This window comes from Sus scrofa, chromosome X (genome assembly GCF_054392235.1).
Source record: "Sus scrofa isolate SSC_HxYL_T2T_F1_AM1 chromosome X, Sscrofa_HxYL_maternal_Yorkshire_Landrace_v2.0, whole genome shotgun sequence".
Lineage (NCBI taxonomy): Eukaryota > Metazoa > Chordata > Mammalia > Artiodactyla > Suidae > Sus > Sus scrofa.
Genome location: NC_139401.1, coordinates 60179640 through 60200605, shown reverse-complemented (window position 1 = coordinate 60200605; position 20966 = coordinate 60179640). Strand labels below are relative to the sequence as shown.

The window sequence follows — 20966 nt, the reverse complement described above, 5'->3', positions numbered from 1 at the left end:
GTATGCGGGTATATTTTTTCCTCAGCCATTTGTGTTTAACCTGCATATATCATTCCCTTTACTCCAGAGTGATCAAAGGTCTATTTTCTTTTTCTTTCTTTCTTTCTTTCTTTCTTTTTTTTTTTTTTTTTTTTTTTTTTTTTTTTTGTCTTTTTGCCTTTTCTAGGGCTGCTCCCATGGCATATGGAGGTTCCCAGTCTAGGGGTCTAATCGGAGCTGTAGCCACTGGCCTACGGCACAGCCACAGCAATGTGGGATCCGAGCCACGTCTGCAACATACACCACAGTTCATGGCAACACCGGATCCTTAACCCACTGAGCAAGGCCATGGATCAAACCCGCAACCTCATGGTTCGTAGTTGGATTTGTTAACCACTGAGCCATGACAGGAACTCCTCAAAGTTCTATTTTCTAAGGAATATTTTATTTTACTTGTCTTTTGTGTTTTTAGGGCCACACCCATGGCACATGGAGGTTCCCAGGCTAGGGGTCAAATTGGAGCTCTAGCCGCTGACCTACACCACAGCCACAGCAATGCCAGATCCAAGCCATGTCTGCAGCCTACACCACAGCTCACAGCAACGCTAGTTCCTTAACCCACTGAGTGGGGCCAGGGATCAAACCTGCATCCTCATGGATCCTGGTCAGATTCATTTCTGCTGAGCCACGATGGGAACTCCTCCTAAGGAATATTTTATGGAGATAATTTTAGGCTCTGTATGATGTGATTCCTACAAACAGAAATTTATTATATTCTCCAGATTTTCTAGCTTTTCTCAGTGGTAATATTTATTTAAAACCATTTAGTCTACCACTACCTGAATAGAACCTCTGACCTATCTCTTTTTATGATCCAGTGCTAGAACTTTAATGCCATAATGTGTTTTACTCTTTTCAGGGCCAATCGCCTCTCATTATCCTTCTTTTATAAAATTTGCTTGCTATTCTTATGTATTTTTATATAAAGATTTTTCAGAATTAGTTATCTAACTCCCAAATAATTTCTTCATATTACTTTATGAATCAAATTTGAAAAGATTGACATTGTTATTATTTTGATATTTCTACATAAGATCAGAGTCTGAATTTCCATTTCTCCAAAACTTCTTTCAGAGTCCTCAATAGCCTTTCCCTTTCTCTCCGTTTTTCCTCTGCTCACAGCAAGATGGATTCTGGATATACTCTGAGTACTGTAACAACCACCTGGATGCTTGTATGGAGCTCTCCAAACTGATGAAAGACAGCCGCTACCAGCACTTCTTTGAGGCCTGTCGCCTCTTGCAGCAGATGATCGACATTGCTATTGATGGTTTCCTTTTGACGCCAGTGCAGAAGATCTGCAAGTATCCCTTACAGTTGGCTGAGCTCCTTAAATATACCGCCCAGGACCATAGGTAAGGGATTGAGGGAGGCAAGAGTGAGGGAGAGAGCCTCCTGTACATGTTGGTCCTTATTGAGAATGTATGTCCTTTTGCCTTTTCTGAGCTTTTGTAAATTTATATGTGCAATGGCATGACGATGTATTTATTCTTGGTTACCTCTCAAGACTGTTGTATGTATAAAGTGAAGCAGTGCTTATAAGAGTCTCCTATAAATTTGAAAATCAATATTTACACAAAATCAGTATGCATCAGTATTGTACAACTTAGACACTGCCTTCAGGGAGCTTATAGCATGGTCCTTAGTTTGGAGTACAGCCAAATGAATCGACCGAGGTAGAATAATTCATCATTTTATTCTGCTCTAATAATTCATCATTTTATTCTGCTTTCCTTAATAGAATCAAATTTCTTGGTACCAGACTGCCCAACTTGTAATGACCTTAGATTTCTTCTCAAAGGCCATATTCCTGGTCTTCTTTAGTGTCTTCAACTCTCCTCAGCCTTGTCCCAACTGTACCTTTTCCTTAGACCCAGAGCATGACTTGGGGGAAATAGACTTGAGACCTCCCCTGAAGTTTCTTATTCACAGTTTTTTTCAGTATTTCCAATAAACTCAACCCAGAAAGGACCAAGGAGCTTATCTCTCTCTGAATGGAAATGAAACTCCTAACCCCCTACCAGTAATTCGGGAATCATCTACAGTGAACCATTCCCTACTCTTTCACATGCTTTACTTCACAACCTAGAACCCTCAGCCTATTTCTAGCCTGCTTTTAATTGGTTTTAAAACCCTGACCATAAGTTTTTTAGCCCAACTCTCAGCTCTCTTCCTAAGCACTCTAATAATAATAAGCCTTTTGCAAATTTCCCTTAGTTTCTGCCCGATTCTCATCAAGCCTGCTTCCTACTTTCATTTGGCTCCATTGCCTAGTTTCCTTGGAGCTGACTTCCTCACATAGTTGCATAAAGCCATGGTGTAGGTCAGTCAGTTTTGTTTATATCAAGCTTATAGGCCAATCCTTAGGTTTATTTTTAAGTTGATATTTTTCCTTTTGTAAACCATGTGCTTCAATGTTTCTGGAGCACTGGACAGATTTCAGTTTTGAAACCAAATGTAGCACTGAGCTCTCCTTTGTGTGATTAACAACACCAGTGGTAGCTCTGCCTTCCATGCTTTCATAGCTGTGAGGGAGGCAGGTATAGAAGGACCTTGAAAAGAAAGACTCTGCTCCCTTTTCCCTGAGTCTGTTTACTAACCGGGGGATTGTAGAAGTACTCATTAGACATGAAATATGGAGGTGACTAAATTTAACTTAAAAGATTTAATATAGTACATTGTCAGAACTGAGTCCCGAGTGTTCTAAGGATATAGTTTCTTGTGAGAGATAATAGTATACTGAAGAACTACCACTAAAATTAAGATATTTTAAAAATAAAAATGGAAAACATTTGTAGTACCTAAAATGGAAAGGGCCTTAAAGACAGATCTTATAATCAGATTTCCTCATTCTATAGATATAAGGGCTGAGTCTCAGAAAGGGTAAATTTGCCATTCCTCTACTCCTTTACCTTGTGAGTGAAACTGCTACCTCAAAGCCTTCTTGCCTTCTGGGTACCTGATCCCCTCTCCTTCTACCACCTTAACTCTAGAATACTGAGAGAGTGGCTCAGGTAGTGGCAGGCTATACCAATCCCTGTTCTCATTTGGGGTAACCCATTAGTCCCAGCACTATCCCCAGGCCATGGGCCACTCCTTCTGGCCAGCCTCAGGAATCTGTATTAAGATGATAGCTCCTATGAAACATGTCAGAGCAGCTCAGATTTGAAGGCAGTTAGAGGCTACTGCCAGCTTGAAGGTTTAGTCAGATAGGTGTTCAGGTAGGTCTAAACTGCCGGCAGGCAGAGTAGTTTCTGAGGGATAAGATTAGGTGGATAGAGGGTGATAAATGGAGAAGAATACTACCTTCGTTTATCAAAAGGTAATGTCTCCGCCCCACCCCCCACCCAACCTTTCTTAAGCTGACAAGAAAGACTCTATAAGAGGGAGGTTAGCTAACATGTCTGGAAATAAGACAACCTTGGTTCATTTGGTTTCCTTACTAGGATACTGGGCCCAACTGCATCTGGAAGCCTGAGGGCTCTGAGCGGGTTCAGACTAGACCACAGCTATTTACTTATTTCTTTCCTCACTCCTAAAGCTAGTGGGGAGGGTTAAAGGTGGGGATATTTCCCACCTCTAACCATTGTGAGAAAGGCTGCCAGCTAAAAATGTCAAAGCTTGACTGACAGTATGGCACAGTGGCAGTGATAAATTCATGGCTGAGTAATACATGGGGTCAGGCAGAGGCAATGGGCATTCTCATGCCAGTGCTGTCCAATAGAACTTTGTACAGTGATATAAATATTCTATATTTGTGCTATTCAATATAATAGCCACTGGCCACTGATGGCTCTTAGGTACTGAGAAATGTAGCTGGTGTAACTAGAGAACAAAATTTGAAATCTTTATTTAATTTTAATTAAATGTTGCTAGTGGCTACATATTGGACAAGTGCAATGCTATGCTTTACCTCCCAGAAAGTGGCTTATGGCATTTTACCAAAGCTTTATAATCAGAGAGAGGAATAGTTGGGAGACAGAAAAAGGCCCAAAGAACAGAGGTGATTATTTATGTCAGTAACTACTGCACTGCAACCATGTCTTCTCTCATTACCCTAACCTGCTTCTAAATGGCAGATCCAGATAGTCTTGCCAGGGCAAAACTTTGACAGTGTTACAGAGCACAATAGTTCCCCCATAGGTTGGAGCAAGTAACTGAAGAAGGATGAAATGTAACAGGAACAAATCTAATATTTTATAGTTGAGTCTAATAAATCAGCAATTCAAGGACAGACTGAGAGAGATAAAACTTCTATACAGCATATTTTAAAGAGATTTAAAAAGTTTTGGTTGACTGTAAGTTCAATATGAGTCAGAAGTGAGATCCAAAAGAAAAACTGATAGTAACTAACATTAATTAAAGCTCAGAAGAAAGAAGAGTTTTGGGTGTGTGTGTGTGTGTTTTATGTTTGTTTTAACAGAGTTTTCTTGAGACAGAATAGACTGGTTTAGAAGGTATAGTGAGCATCCTGTCACTGGAAATGATAAAATATAATAGCATTTGAAGACTGGTCTGGCAGGTGTGCAGAGAAAAGACTGGAGCCAGGGAGGCCAGCTAAAAGCAGATATTGTGTGGCATCTGCCCTGGCAGTTAGAATCCCCTTTCTCCTGTGCTGTGTTTGTGCCACCAGTCCACACTTCAGGGTATTAGTAAAGAAAAAGAGAGTTGCTCTGCTCTTCTTTTCCTCCTTTTGTCTTTCTAATTGGTACTGGGACAGAAAGCAGGTTAGTGACCACAAAGCATGTTCAGTTTCTCTGAGGAAAAGGTAGTTAAGACTGAACTGTAACTCATTTTCCTGCCTTCTCAATTTATTGTAACCCCACCAAATGTCTGGGATCTCACTTTTAATCTGCTTTTCACAGGGTTGGAAATTAGAGAAAGCAGAAAAACTGAGCATAGTGGTATAAACCTTCAACAAGTGGGATATCCGAAGTCCCAGGAAGCTAGGCCTCGTATTGCACTTCTGGAATTAGTAGTTTAGAGATAGGAGTTCCTGTCGGGGCGCAGCAGAGATGAATCCGACTAGGAATCATGAGGTTGCGGGTTCGATCCCTGGCCTCTCTCAGTGGGTTAAGGATCCGGCATTGGTATGAGCTGTGATGTAAGTCACAGACACGGCTCAGATCTGGCATTGCTGTGGCTCTGGTGTAGGCTGGCAGCAACAGCTCCTATTAGACCCCTAGCCTGGGAACCTCCATATGCTGTAAGGGCAGCCTTCAAAGACAAAAAAGACAAAAAAAAAAAAAGAAAAAAAGAAAAAAAAAGAAGTTTAAAGAGATAAAGCGATAACTCCTATAATGTCTATACTAGAGAAATGTTTTATTTGTATTAGTGATACTGCTAACAATTACTATGAGCGAAGAGTAACACAGTTTTCGTGAATTATTAGAACTTAATAATTAAGCAAATTTTACTGTAATTCTCCCCATTTTATGGATGGGGAAACTGAGTCACTGAGAGAATGAATGAGACTTGTCAAAGGCCATACCACTAGTCAGCGACAGAACTAGGATTTAGGGAGTCCCCGTCGTGGTTCAGCAGTAACAAACCCGAGGAGTTCCATGAGGACCTGAGTTCAACCCCTGGCCTCCCTTAGTGGGTTAAGGATCTGGTATTGCCATGAACTATGGTGGAGGTTGCAGTTATGTCTCAGATCCTGTGTGGCTGTGGCTGTGGCAGTGGCATAGGCCAGCAGCTGTAGCTCCAATTTGACCCCTGGCCTGGAAACTTCCATATGCCGAGGGTACGGCCCTAAAAAGACAAAAAAAAAAAAAGAAAGAAAGAAAAAAAAAACCCTAGGATTTGTGCCCAAGGAGTCTGGCTCTAGACTCTGTTCTTAACCACTGTGCTACATCCTGTTTCTATATGGTGTAGGAGGAAAGGTTTGGATGTTATTTCATAGTTACTTTGGCCAGAATTCCCTAGAAATAAGTGATGGAACAGATGGTAAAGTTGTCTGGACCATGCCATGTGTGAGATTCTCGTCTTAGTCCTTGGCTGATTGTGTCAGATAGGGCACAAAAAGAATGGCATAAAAATATAGGAGTCTATTTCTCTTTCTTGTTAAAAAAAAAAAAAAAAGGTCTTCAGGTAGGCAGTTTAAGACTGCTATGCTGACTCAATAGTTATCAGAGACTTAGACTTCCAGTTTTCTGTTATCCTATTCCCCAGGAGTATGAACCTTGTCATTTATGGTCTAAGAGGGTTGCTAGAACCCTCTATGTTCCAAACATCTACGTATTCTAAACATCGAGATTAAGTAAGGACCAAAGAAGGGCATGCTGTCTTCCTTAAAGGAGGTTTCTTATAAGTTCTAACTAGCACTTTTGTTTACTTATCACTAAACAGAACTTGATCACGAGTCACCTCTTCCTGTAAAGAAAGATAGGAAATGTAGTCTTTTACTCCATGTGGCATAGATTGTATCTGAAAATCAGGGCTCTGTTACTAAGCAGAAAGAGGAGAATGGATATGAGGTTGGTACCCAGCAATTTGGTTCTATAGCACATTGACTTATCCAACTTGTAAATTTGTGTTTCCACAGTGACTACAGGTATGTGGCAGCTGCTCTGGCTGTCATGAGAAATGTGACTCAGCAGATCAATGAACGTAAGCGGCGTTTGGAGAATATCGACAAGATTGCCCAATGGCAGGCCTCTGTCCTAGACTGGGAGGTAGGACCTTTACCAATAGGGGCGTTGGAGAGTCTGAATACCTTAGCCAGAACCTTATGTCTTAGCCAGAGATGAGCACAAAGTCATTATATTTGAAGGGCAGTGGAAAGGATTTAGATTAGAGCCAAGATAAAACTTCCTCATAATGAGAGTTCTTGTGTACTTGAATAGCTTTCTAAGATGTTTGGAGAAATCTCTGTGACAATACTTCATTAGGAAAGGAAAGAATCATCTCTTCACTGCCAGGAAACAGTTGGGTTGACTCAGTAGCCTCAGCGCTTTCAAGTCCTGGAATGTTATAACCACCAGAAGAACACTTGGATAAGGAGGATACTACTAATGTACTCCCAGACAAGAATGCAAGGTTGGTTCTCTGATGCAGGCCAGCCAACATACTTGTTTTCTTTTTGATGGGATTACCACACCCTGATACATCTATTAGTTCTTTGCAAGCCTCTACACTTGGGGCTGAGGCCACAACCATCATCTTTGTCCAACCACTAGACCAGATTCTGTATTATTTTTTTATTTATCATCTGCTTATAAAAATAATTCCTGAGCCTTCAATTCTATTGGAAACCAGCCATGACTTCTCTGAACTCAAAGCCTTCAGTGAAATCACCAAAGCCTTCTCTTCAGAGATGCTTACTTGCAGAAGATATACACAGCCTAACTAATAAATGGAGATTTTTTGCCTCTAATGCCACTGCACTGTTGAGTTACAGAGGTATCTGTTCATTTGAATTAAGGTAGTGAATTTTAAGTCCTCACAGGTACCTATGTGTTAAGTACACTATTTAATGTTTGTCTCTTGTGCTGATCAAGAGAACCAGGAGTAATGACATTCCACATTTATCTCTCAGGCTCAAGTTATGGAATCTGACAGTCCAAAGCTAACATAACCAAGATGAGAGAGGTTAGGCATGCTACCAGGGAGGAGGTGGCATATGGAAGTTCCCAGGCTAGGGGTCAAATCGGAGCTTAGTTGCTGGCCTATGCCACAACAACAGAGATCTGAACCTCGTCTGTGACCTACACCACAGCTCACAGCAATGCTGGATCCTTAACCCACTGAGCAAGGCCAGGGATCAAACTTGCATCCTCACGCATAGTAGTCAGGTTCATTAACCACTGAGCCACGACAGGAACTGCAGAGGTGGCAATCTTAAGCTTCGTGGTAATAGTGTAGAAGTGGGGTCATCTCCCCACTCCACTGGCCTCCTCAAGGTATCATTGCCTGCAATTTGAAAGGTAGTATCTCTCTAACTTTTCAAGCAATTTAGCCCATTCCAAGGAAATTAAATATTAGCCTTATAGTTACTTAACTCAGGTCCAGAAAAAAAATTTTTCCTGCTTAATGTTCTTTTTAAACTGCTGCACCTCTTCCAGTCTCCTGTTTCCTGCAACCCAATCACTTTCCTTTATGATATTGCAGGGGCTTGTTTTTGCAGTAAAGGTTCCATAGCTAAATAAGACAGTAAGACTGCCTTGGAAGAAAATCCAAATCCCTGTAAGGCTAAATGTGACATGCTAGGAGGCCTTCCCCAGAAAGCAATAGGATATATCCAATCCATGGCTTGTTGATTCTTGGCATAGGTGGCCCAATCTCACTGATTCCCTGGTATAGGTTCTTTGTATGTTCCACCTGCCCAAGCAGTTGAACAGGCAGAGAGAGAGAGAGAGATAGTGCCAGTTTGCTGAGGGCTGCTGTGGACAAGCCTTGAAAATCAAGAAAATGAAGCAATACTTGCTCTCTTTGCCACTCCCTTGCCTCCTCCAGATATTTGAACAAACAGGGTGGCTGTCAAAAGCATCTACATGATAATTTCAGTTTAATTTGTCAAATAAAAAAGAAGAGTCATAGAAGAAACCTTCAGAGCTTAATCTTCCTTAAAGGGGAATTAGGAAAGGGAATGGAGAGTTAGTGGCATATAGACAATTGGTACCTGCTCAATAAATCAGGGTATTTGGCTAAAGAGCATGAGATCTTGTATTATATCCAGACATGGCCCTCCCTCAACCTATTGCATGAACATTCTTGGTCTTTTTGCCCAATTCCTATTCCCTGCCAGCCTATGGGGATTAGATTTCCTAGAGTACCCTTTGTTCTGCCCCACCCCTCAGAGCTCCTAAAAATCAGTATACAAATGAAAGTATCCCTATGCCTCTAAATAACAATCAGTACCTTAGAACTGCTTAGGGGAGCAGCTGGAAAAAGAACCTGTTTCCAAGAATTGCAGTTTCTAGGAAATTTCCATTTCTAATACCTCTGATGCTGATGGTTGAGCTGTCACTTTGCTACTCTTCACATGCATTAGATCCACTTGAAAAGAAGGGAGAAGGAACATATCCCTGAAAGCTTCTTTTTATTTTTTTTCTGGAGATTTTTACCAGGATCCCAAGTATACAGCTCATGTTTAGGAACTTGATTGTGTATGGTTGTGATTTCCTCTTCATAGCACTCCTCCCTTCACAGCCTGGTTGTATAACACTCAAGGGCATATTCTAGTTTACCAATGGGTGTATGAATCCTAAGAAGTTGGAGGAAGCATGAATACCCAACGTGATGGAGGCAGCAAAAGCATCTATTTAAAAGCTAAAGTGGTTTGATGAGACATATTCCTGGAACCAGGAAATCAAATATGGAGCTGGATGGATTTGTCATTTCCATGCCCTCCTGTCAGCAGGCAGCATTGAAAATAAACTATATGAAAAGATAGCATGTCCCTTGTCCTTCTCTCTTTCGATGTGCTCAGGGTGCAACCCCACATCAGGCAATTGGCCTGTAATTAAAATGGGGTGCTGGGCATTGGGATATCAAGATGAATGATATGTGGCCTTGGTTATCTAAGGAGAGCACGTATGTTCCAGGCAGAGGAAATAGCGTGAGCAAAATCTTAGAAGAATTGTCTATGGGTGAGGGGGAGGTGGGAGGGGATTGCATTTGTGGGGTCAAGGCAAAAAACTGTGTGGTGCAAGTAGGGCAGAGGAGGCAAAGGGTGAAAGCTCTAAACTCTGAGAGGTCCCTCTCCTCTACATGAACTAAATGAGCCAAACAGGAACCATTGTATTAGCCCCATGGTCTAAATGAGGAAACATGTTGATAGTGATTAACTGTTTCCCAAGAGCAGAGTGAGTTTGTAGCAGCACAGGGCCTAGAACTGAGATTCTCACTTCAGAAATCTTCCAAGGCAACTGGTTGTTCCACTGAGGGATCATTATTCTGCTGTGGTTTGATGGTTTAGACCACGGACTTTAGAGGGAATCTTTCCTGGATTCTGCCACTTTGAACATATTACTTCCAATTTCTTTGACCTTGGTTTTGGGGCAAATAACAGTACATCCCTTATTGGGTTGTACTGTTTTTACAGTAATAGTCATGGAAATAACTATTATTACATAGAGCTTACAGTGTGATGTGTACTTTCCAAAGCACTGTATATATATTAACATTTATAATACTTAACAATAGCCAAACGAGGTTGGTAATATTATTATCATCATTTTAAAGATGAGAAAACTGAGGTGCAGAAAGGACAAGTGAGTTGCCTGATATCAATCATCTTGGTGAACACAGAGGTGTATTTTTTCATTTATTTTTCTTGGTGGGGTGGCACCAGTACTTATGGAAAGTGCTTAAAATACAGTTGATAAAATTGGGGTGCTCCCTATCTGGTACAGTGGGTGGACCAAATGCCCCTGAGTAATCTTCTTGGTCTGATTATCCTCACATTAGAAAGTGGTGCTTTGAAAAGTCATCCTGGCCATCTTTGTATGGCATTGGCCCCTTTATATAGCTTTCTTTCACTGCATACATATTCAAAGTAGACTGTGGCACATCTTCCTGGCCTGTTCTCAAGGTGGGGCATGGCAGAAGAGTACCACTATCAACTTCCCATCCCTGCAGCAAGAAGTCTTGCAGGGCTCCCTCCCTCACTCTGAGGGATTCCTCTTCTAGTCTTGAACCTCTAGAGGTCCTTTGCTAGTATGTGGGCCTATTGAGGAATAGTGTTTACCTAAGTTTCAGGGAACCCCTGAGATGTAGTCTGGAATCACACTAGTATCTCTGAGCATTCTTTCTGAAGTTGTATTATTAGAAAATATTTCTACTGAACTCCGTTTTTCCTTCCCATCCCTTAGATTGGAAAAAAGTGGTATACTTGGGAATGCCACTTCCAGCTACCTCTATCTTTGGACCATGGCCATGCCTAGGCTCTTTGCCTCTGATGATTGTTTCTGGGAAGATGTGGAAGACCCCATCTCTAACCTTAACTTGAAACTATTGGGTACAAGGCTGAGATCTTAGCATTAGAATATCAGGGCTAGAACCTTAGAGATTATCCTCATATACTTCATTTAATAGCTGGGAAAACTAAGACCCAGAGAGAGGAAAAGGATGACCCTCCAATGACTTTTTGGGCTGGAGACAAATATAATATAGTGGCAAGAGTGAACATATTCTCTGGAGCTACAGAATTGGAGTTGGATTGCAGATCTTTGGCTCAGTAGCTGGGAGACCTTGGCTGATCCCTTCACCTATTTGTAACTTAGACTATGGAAATGTCAGTAAGACTATATACCTCCCAGGGCTATGCTATTGTGAGACTTATAAGAGACAGAGTGAAAATATGTAGCACAATGTCTGATCCCTACAGGTGCTCACTAAATGTTAATTCTTCTGAGTCAGGAGGCCAGTGCTCTTTGTCCCATGGTTTTCCTTGCATTTTATGAGTTCTGAGTACACCTACATTATACTCCTCTACTGAGGTGTAAGCTCCTTGAGAACAGGGCCAAGTCTGGCCTGGCATCTGACATACACCCCTACATATTTTTGACCTATCAGAGTTCTTATAAATAAGAGACCCTTAGAAACTCTGTAGAATAGAGTTAGTTAGGAGTTAGGTATCTTGGTGAGTTTTTTGTTGTGTCTGATTTTACATAGCAAGGAGGATAAGTGAATTATTCACACTTTCTGAATAACAGACCCAGGATGTTTCCTATTTAGTCAATAGATTTTAATTAACTGAGAAAAGAAGAAAAAATAATTTTAAGAAGGTGAATATATTTTCCTTTTCTCCCTCAATCATCATCTCCTTTGTATCCTTCCCTGTCTTCTTTTACTTCTCTGGGAAGCAGAGAGACTTCTAGCACCTGCTCAGGCTTACTCTTCAGGTACAAAAAGAGACTTAAAGACTAGAACTGGGATGAAAGATTGGGGCAGAAAGAGAGGTTCATAGAGAAAAAGAGAGAGGGAAAGTAAGAGAGAAACAGATGGAGAACCTCATGTCAGCTGAAGCCTCTAGGGCCAGAGAGCAGATGGTATAGAGGGACTGTAGTAGTCCTTGGTAGTGGGGCTTATTTGGCCTCAGGGTAAAAAAGAGTATGGGTCTTTATAGCTCATGGAGACTTTCAAGGACTCCCTACATTCCTCTTCCTTACCAGACCCTTTCTGCCCTCCTCCTGCCCCAGCCTGTTCCCAGCCCTAGGTTCCTCTAGGCAGGTGAAGGTGTCACCCCTCCTGCCTGGCTGCCTCTCACTATCACGTGTCTTTCCCAGGGTGAGGACATCCTAGACAGGAGCTCGGAGCTGATCTACACTGGGGAGATGGCCTGGATCTACCAGCCCTATGGCCGCAACCAGCAGCGGGTGTTCTTCCTGTTTGACCACCAGATGGTCCTGTGCAAGAAGGTAACCCCACCTCTTTCTTCCCTGAGGGAGATGGGCACCTCAGGGACACAAGACCCTTCCTATACATCATCCCCCAGCTCCAAGTGAAGTGAGATAACCCTGCTGGACAAAAACCAGACAGCAGATAGGCAGCAATTCCATATCAGGATCACTGGTATGGCATGAATATCACAGCAGGGCTGATTTATGGGCAGTGAAACTCTGAAATTAGTAAATTTTATCATAGTATTTTTTTTTTTACCCTTTGCTATCCTGCTCTTCGTGGTGACCTTTCTTATTCTCTTCCACCTAGTGCTAATAGCCTATTGGTTTGTTTCAGTTAAATATTAGAAGTTCCTATTGTGGCTCAGCAGGTTAAGAACTTGACATACTATCCATGAGGATGCAGGTTCGGTTCCTGGTCCTGCTCAGTGGGTTAAGGATCCGGCATTGCCACAAGCTGTAGCATAGGTCGCAGATGTGGCTTGGATCCCACATTGCTGTGGCTGTGGCATAGGCCAGCAGCTGCAGCTCCAATTTGACCCCTAGCCTGGGAACTTCCATACACTGCAGGTGTGGCCATAAGAAGAAAAAAAGAAAAAAAAAATAAAACTGAAAATATTTCTATCCCAGTTGGTGAACAGTGGCGTCCCTGAGCACTGCCCCCCATTTCTACTCTAATAGTCCTGGCCATCTGGCCCCTTACTGCCCTGGGAACCAACAAGGGAACTCCTACCTTACAGGTAGGTATCTTTTTGATACAGGTTTTTTCCATGTTCCCCTACCCATTTCCTATGCAAGGTGTGTCACATCCCTATAACTCTCAGCTGTGCTCTTCTTTACCCTCTCTTTTCTATATCTACTTGAGAAAAGGTATTGCTCTTGTCATCAACTCCTGGCTGACTCACTATGAGTGTTGGTTTATTTGTTCTACTCTTTGGTAGGTAGGAGAATGTTCTCAACCTAATTCCTCCTGATGGGATACTGTTTCCTCCACCTCCTCCCTTAGGATTGGGTGTTTAGATAACTTTTGGCTCCAGGGTCTGGCCAGAAAGAATTTGAGAACAGAGAAGGTAAAAAAAGGAGGGAGAGAAAACCAAAGAATGCTTAGAGTGATGTTTTCAACTCATCATCCTTCCCTTGGCTCTTTTCCTAATCCAATCCCAGTAGCAAATATCTCTGAAAGGAGTAGTCATGAAACACCAGGTTAAATGTTGTCATCTTTTCCAGCCTAGAACATAAAACAAACATTTGTTTTTAAGCCCCCTGTTTTCTGTGCATTACCATATCTTACATTAAATCTTTGTCCATTTGCCTTTGATAGTAGATTGAGGGAACATATTGAGTTTTGAGTTAAACTGCCTCAGTATTTGGGCATAAGCTTTAAATGCCAGCTTTAGATCCAAAAGCTGGCTAGTTAATGGACATAATTACTGCCTTGGTCCGAACCTGGCCCTGGAAGAGAGGACTTTTATGAATCTGGAACTTGGTCAAACACTCAGCCTTCTTATTAACTACCTTCAACTCTTCCTTAGACTTCCATCAAATCAGGATGCAAGATTTTTAAGGGATAATTTAGGTAGCCAAAGGAATTCTCAGCATATCAGCCATGTCACCAGTAGGCATGTGCCCTTTCTTCCCACTCTTCATGTTTACACTCAGAACAACAAGTCATAGAGAGACATAGCAAAATAATTAGGAAACTGGTTTATTTTAGGGTTACCCACCATTTAGACCCTGTTGATTTGGGCATCTGACAGTGAAGGCTGGGATTACTTTAGTAAAATGTGAAACCCAGCTCTGAAAAGAAGTGGCTATAGGAGACAGGGCCAGGGGTCAGAACACGAAATAGTGAGGCAAAGGCTAGGAATAAAAGGAAGAAACAAGATGAAGAGTGGGCTTAGTTTAGGAGCCAGGGGACAGTTGAAGACGAAAATGGAATGATGAGTCAGCTCTAAGCCAGCTAGTGGGAGCCAATGATTAAGGAGAAATCAAGGCATGTCAGAGGGTTAAAACTAGCAAAGCTGGCAGGATGGGGATCACAGGTAACAAAGGTGACAAAAACAAGAGAAACCTTGAAGCTTGCATAACTTTGCTCTAGTGGGAGCCTTCCTTTTCTAGTGAGAACTATGGGCTCACCTTCCAGAGCAAAGCTCACCCAGAGTTTGGAGTATAAAGGCCACTAACTCTACATTCTTGGGACTTCTTGACTCTGGTTTCTCAGAGCATGAGCAGCTACAGCCTTATTTTTCAAAGGCTATTAAAATTATATCTAATATTTGTGTTGCAACTATGGTTGAGGATTTCTTTATGGTATCTACAGTAGGCCTTTTTATTCAGCAAATGAGGAGTAAACTTTTGATAAATGACCATGGGGTCGAAAGAAGATTTGTCTGCTGGGTTGCTGAGGGAACTTTTGCTGTTGCTATAAAAGACTGCACAAAGATTCCTGGAGGTGAAGATTTCCTTAGCAAAGGATATCTACAAAGGAAAAGAAGGAGAAGGGCCAGGACTATGACTGGGTGAGTAAGCACTCACCTCAGGCACATACTTAAAAAGGATGCCCCAAAACACAGTAGTCCTTTTTACAGGGAATAAAAGGGACAAGCGAGCTAAGTAATCAAATGTAGCTTTCTGATGAGCTCATATTTAAAAAGGAGGAAACATAGGCCTCTAGCAAGTGGCTAGATAATATGTAACATTTTATATGTGATAGGGTATTTAATAAAAGTGACAAAGGTTAGTTTCATTAATCCTTGGATAAGTCAAAGTTAGTTTTTAAAGATTCTAAGACAATATGGATGATTTTTTAAAATCATCCAAAAGAAAGAAGAAAGAAGAGGTAATAGTCATGACAATCCCCTGCTAGGGACAAATGATGGTGGAATAAAAGGACTGGAGCTCAACGTCTGTAATAAAAACAACAAAATTACAACCAAATGCTGAACAGCCTTCAACCAAATGGACTGGAAACTTTCAAAAAGATATCCTACTCCAAAGATAAAAAGGAGGCCACATCAAGAGGTAGGAAGGGGGATTATGTGATATAAGTAACCCCATACCTCCCAAGTAGGAAGCCCACAGACTGGAAAGTAACTGTATCACAGAGACTCACCTACAGGATTGAGAGTTCTGAGCTCCCTGTGAAATCCGCATACCTGGGGATCTGGCATTGGGAGAAAGATCCCCTGGAGCATTTGGCATTGAATACCAGTGGGGCATGTGTGCAGAAGCTCCACAGGACTCAGGGAAATGGAGACCCCATTCTTGAAAGGTGCACACAGACTTTCATGTGCACTGGGTCCCAGGGCAAAGAAAAGGCTCCATAGGAATCTGGGTCAGACCTGACTGCAGTTCTTGGAGGATCTCCTGGGAAAACAGTAGGTGACTGTGGCTCATTGTGAGGAAAGGACATTGGAGGCGAAGCTCTTGGGAATATTCATCAGTGTGCATTTCTCTGGAGGTAGCCATTTTAGGAAAATCTGTCTACCCATCAGTACTGAGACGCTCCCAGGACAAACAATAGTCCAGGTGGGATCACAGCCCCACCTATCAGTAAACAGGCTGCCTGAAGACCCCCTAGGCACACAGCCACCTCTGGTCTCACCCAGAGATGGAGCCCCACCCATCAGAGGGATAGGAATCAGCCCCACCTACCAGTGGGTAGGCACCAGGCCCTCCCATCAGGAAGACTACAGTGAGCCCCCATACCAAATTCAGCCACAAGGGGGGCAGACACCAGAAGTAAGAGAGGCTACAACTCTATTGTCTGCAAAAAGGACACCCCACCAAAAACCCATAAAAATGAAAGGACAGAGAACTACAACTCAGATAAGGGAGAAAGAGAAAACCCCAGAAAAACAGCTAAGTGATCTGGAGATTATCAACATCCAGGAAAAAGACTTTAGACTATTGATGCTGAAGATGATGTAAGACATTGGAAATAAACTGGAGGCAGAGATTTTTAATTTACAGGAAACATTGATCAAAGAAATACAAGATTTAAAACTTAAGCAAGCAGACATGTAAAATAAAAAAACTGAAATAAAAAACTTATTAGAAGCAACCAAGAGCAGAATACAGGAAGCAGAAGAACAAATAAGCAAGGTGGAGGACAGACTAGTGGAAATCACTGATGCAGAAGAAAAAAGAGAAAAAAGGTTGAAAAGAGATGAAGAGAGTCTCAGGGAACTCTGGGACAATGTTAAACGTACCAACATCCGTATTTTAGGGGATGAAAGAGAAGAGAGAAAGGGACAGAAAAAATATTCGAAGAGATAATATCTGAAAACTTCCCTAACATGAGAAAGGAACCACTCACTCAAATCTAGGAAGCACAATGAGTACCGTATAAAATAAACACAAGGAGGAAGACCCTGAGACACATATTAATCAAACTGACCAAAATTAAAGACAGAGAAAATATTGAAAGCAGCTAGGGAAAAGAAACAATTTATCCAACAAACAAAAGCTAAAAGAGTACAGCAATACTAAACCCATTCTAAAAGAAATACTGAAAGGGCTTCTCTTAATTAAAGAGAGAGAGAAAAAAGAAAAAGAAGAATTAGGTGGATGAAACCATAGTTGGAAAGCAGTAACTTAAATAAGCCAGCATACAGATCTAAACATGAAGATGTTAAAAAAATCAAAATCATACAATGTGGGGAAGGAAAGTAAGAAAATATAAATTCCTTGTTGTATTTTAATGATGTGTTTGAGCCTATATGATTATCAGGCAAAAGCAAGCAGATATAGGAAGGGCTTACCATGCTTAAAAAACAGGGCAACCACAAATGAAAAAAGAACATTACATTCACAAAACCTGAAAAGAAAATTACTCAAGCATAAAATAAATGGAAACCATCCAACCAAAAAAAAAAATGAAGAAAAGAGAAACATAGAATCAACTAGAAAACAAGGTTGAAAATGGCAATAAATACATATCTATCAGTAATCACCTTAAATGTCAATAGACTGAATGCTCCAATGACAAGACACAGAGTGGAAGATTGGATAATAAAGCAAAAACATTCAATCTGCTACCTACAAGAAACTCACCTTAGGGCAAAGGACACATATAGATTGAAAGTGAGAGGATGGGAAAAGATATTTCATGCCAATGGACAAGACAGGAAAGGAGGAGTTGCAATACTCATATCAGACAAAATAGACTTTAGAATGAAGGCCATAAAGAAAGACAGATTAAAGGATCCATTCAAGAAGAGGATATTGCAAGTGTCAATATATATGTCCCTAATATAGGAGCACCCAGATACCTCCAACAAATACTAACAGACATAAAAGGAAATAATTGTAAAACTGATGTGAATACAATCAGAGTAGGAGCCTTCAACACCCCACTCACATCAATGGACAGATCCTCTAGATAGAAAAATCAATAAGGCAACAGAGATCCTAAAGGACAAATAGAAAATTTACACTTAATTGACATTATCAGGGATTACATCCAAAAAAATCAGAATATACATTCTTCTCAAGTGCACATAGAACATCATCAAGGTTGATCACATATTGGGGCACAAAGATAACCTAAACAAATTTAAGAGTATAGAAATTATTTCAAGTTTCTTCTCTGACCACAATGGCCTGAAACTAGAAATCAACCACAGGCAAAGGCAGGAGAAAAAACTTACTACATGGAGACTACAGAGCATGCTACTAAAAATACCAATGGGTCAATGAGGAAATCAAGAAGGAAATTAAAAAATACCTCGAGACAAATGATAGTGAAGACACAACCACTCAAAATCTGTGGGATGCCACAAAAGCAGTGCTCAGAAGGAAATTCATAGCAATACAGGCCTTCCTCAAAAAAAGAAGAAAAATTTCAAATTGACTACTTAACCCACCACCTAAATAAATTAGAAAAAAGAAGAGCAAACAAAACCTAAAGTCAGCAGAAGGAAAGAAACCATAAAGATCAAAGAGGAAATCAATAAAAGAGATTTAAAAAACAATAGACACAATCAATAAAACCAAGAGCTAGTTCTTTGAAAAGGTAAACAAAATAGACAAACCTCTGGCTAGACTCAGCAAGAAGAGGAGAGAAAAAACCCAAATAAACAAAATAAGAAATGCAAAAGGAGAAGTCACAATGGATACTACAGAAATACAAAAAACCATGAGAGAATACTATGAACAGTTATATGCCAACAAATTTGACAACCTAGAAGAAATGGACAACTTTCTAGAGACTTACAGCCTGCCAAAACTAAATCGAGAAGTAATAGATCAACTGAACAGACCGATCACTATAAATGAAATTGAATATGTCATAAAAACCTCTCTACAAATAAAAGTCCAGGACCAGGTGGCTTCAGAGGTGAATTCTACCAAACATACAAAGAGGAACTTATACCCATCCTCCTTAAAATTTTTCAAAGGGGTGAAGAAGAAGGAACACTCCCAAAGACATTTTATTATGTCACCATCATCCTAATTCCAAAACCAGACAAAGATACCACCAAAAAAGAAAACTATTGGCCAATATCTTTGATGAATATAGTTGCAAAAATTCTCAACAAAACTTTAGCCATTGAAATCCAACAACATATAAAAAAGATCGTACACCACAACCAGGTGGGATTCATCCCAGGTGCACAAGGATGGTATGACATATGCAAATCAATCAACGCCACACACCACATTAACAAAAGAAAAGTCAAAAACCATGTGATCATCTCCATAGATGCAGAAAAAGCTTTTGACAAAGTCCAACACCCCTTCATGATAAAACCTCTTAGCAAAGTGGGTATAGAGGGTACATTCCTTAACATGATCAAAGCCATTTATGACAAACCCACAGATGGTTCAACATATGCAAATCAATCAACGTCATACACCATATTAACAAAAGAGAAGTCAAAATACCACATGATCATCTCAACAGAGGCAGAGAAAGCATTTGACAAAGTACAACATCCATTCATGATAAAAACATTTATCAAAGTTGGAGTTCCCGTCATGGTGCAGTGCTTAACAAATCCTACTAGGAACCATGAGCTTGTGGGTTCGATCCCTGCCCTTGCTCAGTGGGTTAATGATCCGGTGTTGCCGTGACCTGTGGTGTAGGTTGCAGACACGGCTTGGATCCCTCATTGCTGTGGCTCTGGCGTAGGCTGGCAGCTACAGCTCTGATTCGACCCCTAGTCTGGGAATCTCCGTATGCCACAGGAGCGGCCCAAGAAATGTCAAAAAGACAAAAAACCAAAAACAAACAAACAAAAAAACACTTTTATCAAAGTGGGTATAGAGGGAACATACCTTAACATAATTAAAGCCATTTATGACAAACCCACACCAAATATAATACTCAATGGAGAATAGCTGAAATCCTTCCCACTAAAAACGGGAACAAGTCAAGGATGTCCACTGTCACCAGTCTTAGTCAAGATAGTATTGGAAGTCCTAGCCACAGCAATTAGACAAACAAAAGGAATAAAAGGCATCCAAATAGGAAGAAAAGAGGTAAAACTGTCACTGTATGCAGATGACATGATACTATACATAGAAAACCCTAAGGACTCAACCCTAAAACTACTTGAACTGATCAACAAATTCAGCAAAGTAGCAGGATATAAGATTAACATTCAGAAATCAGTCACATTTCTGTATACTAACAATGAATTATTAGAAAAGAAATACAAAAATACAATACACTTTAAAATTGCACCTCACAAAATCAAATACCTGAGAATACACCTGACCAAGGAGGTATAGGACTTATATGGTGAGAACTATAAAACATTATTCAAGGAAATTAAAGAAGATGTAAAGAAATGGAAAGATATTCCATGCTCCTGGGTTGGAAAAATTAATATTATAAAAATGGCCGTACTACCCAAAGCAATCTACAGATTCAATGCAATCCCTATCCAATTACCCATGACATTTTTTACAGAACTAGAACAAACAATCCAAACATTTATATGGAACCACAAAAGACCCAGAATTGCCAAAGCAATTCTGAGGAACAAAAACCAAGCAGGAGGCATAACTCTCCCAAACTTCAAGCAATATTACTTTTCTACTCTCATCAAGATAGTGTGGCCCTCTTACACAAACAGACATACAGTCCTATGGAACAGAATAGAGAACCCAGAAATAAACCCAGACACCTATGGTCAATTAATCTTTGACAAAGGAGGCAATTACATAAAATGTGCAAAATACAATCTTTTCAGCAATATTGCTGGGAAACCTGGACAGCTGCATGCAAATCAGTGAACCTAGAACACACCCTCACACCATCCATGAAAATAAACTTAAAATGGCTGAAAGACTTACATTTAAGACAAGACACCATCAAACTGCTGGAAGAGAACATAGGCAAAACATTCTCTGACATCAACCTTATGAATATTTTTTCAGGTCAGTCTCCCAAAGCAACAGAAATAAAAGCAAAAGTAAACCAATGGGACTTAATAAAACTGACAATCTTTTGCATGGCAAAGGAATCCAAAAAGAAAACAAAAAGTCAACTTACAGAATGGGAGAAAATATTTTCAAATGATGCAACCAACAAAGGCTTCATCTCTAGAATATACAAGCAATTTACACAAC

General features: G+C 40.6%; 1 protein-coding gene across 13 annotated transcripts in view; it reads left to right on the top strand.

The window, feature by feature from the left end:
• ARHGEF9 (Cdc42 guanine nucleotide exchange factor 9) overlaps positions 1 to 20966 on the top strand; it is a 418114-nt gene that overhangs the window by 343801 nt on the left and 53347 nt on the right. For all 13 annotated transcript variants that reach the window (XM_085006210.1, XM_085006208.1, XM_085006204.1 and 10 more), the window contains 3 exons: positions 1162 to 1394; positions 6587 to 6716; positions 12273 to 12404. In XM_085006210.1, the coding sequence (XP_084862336.1) occupies positions 1162 to 1394; positions 6587 to 6716; positions 12273 to 12404 (495 nt within the window). The remainder of the gene's footprint in view (positions 1 to 1161; positions 1395 to 6586; positions 6717 to 12272; positions 12405 to 20966) is intronic.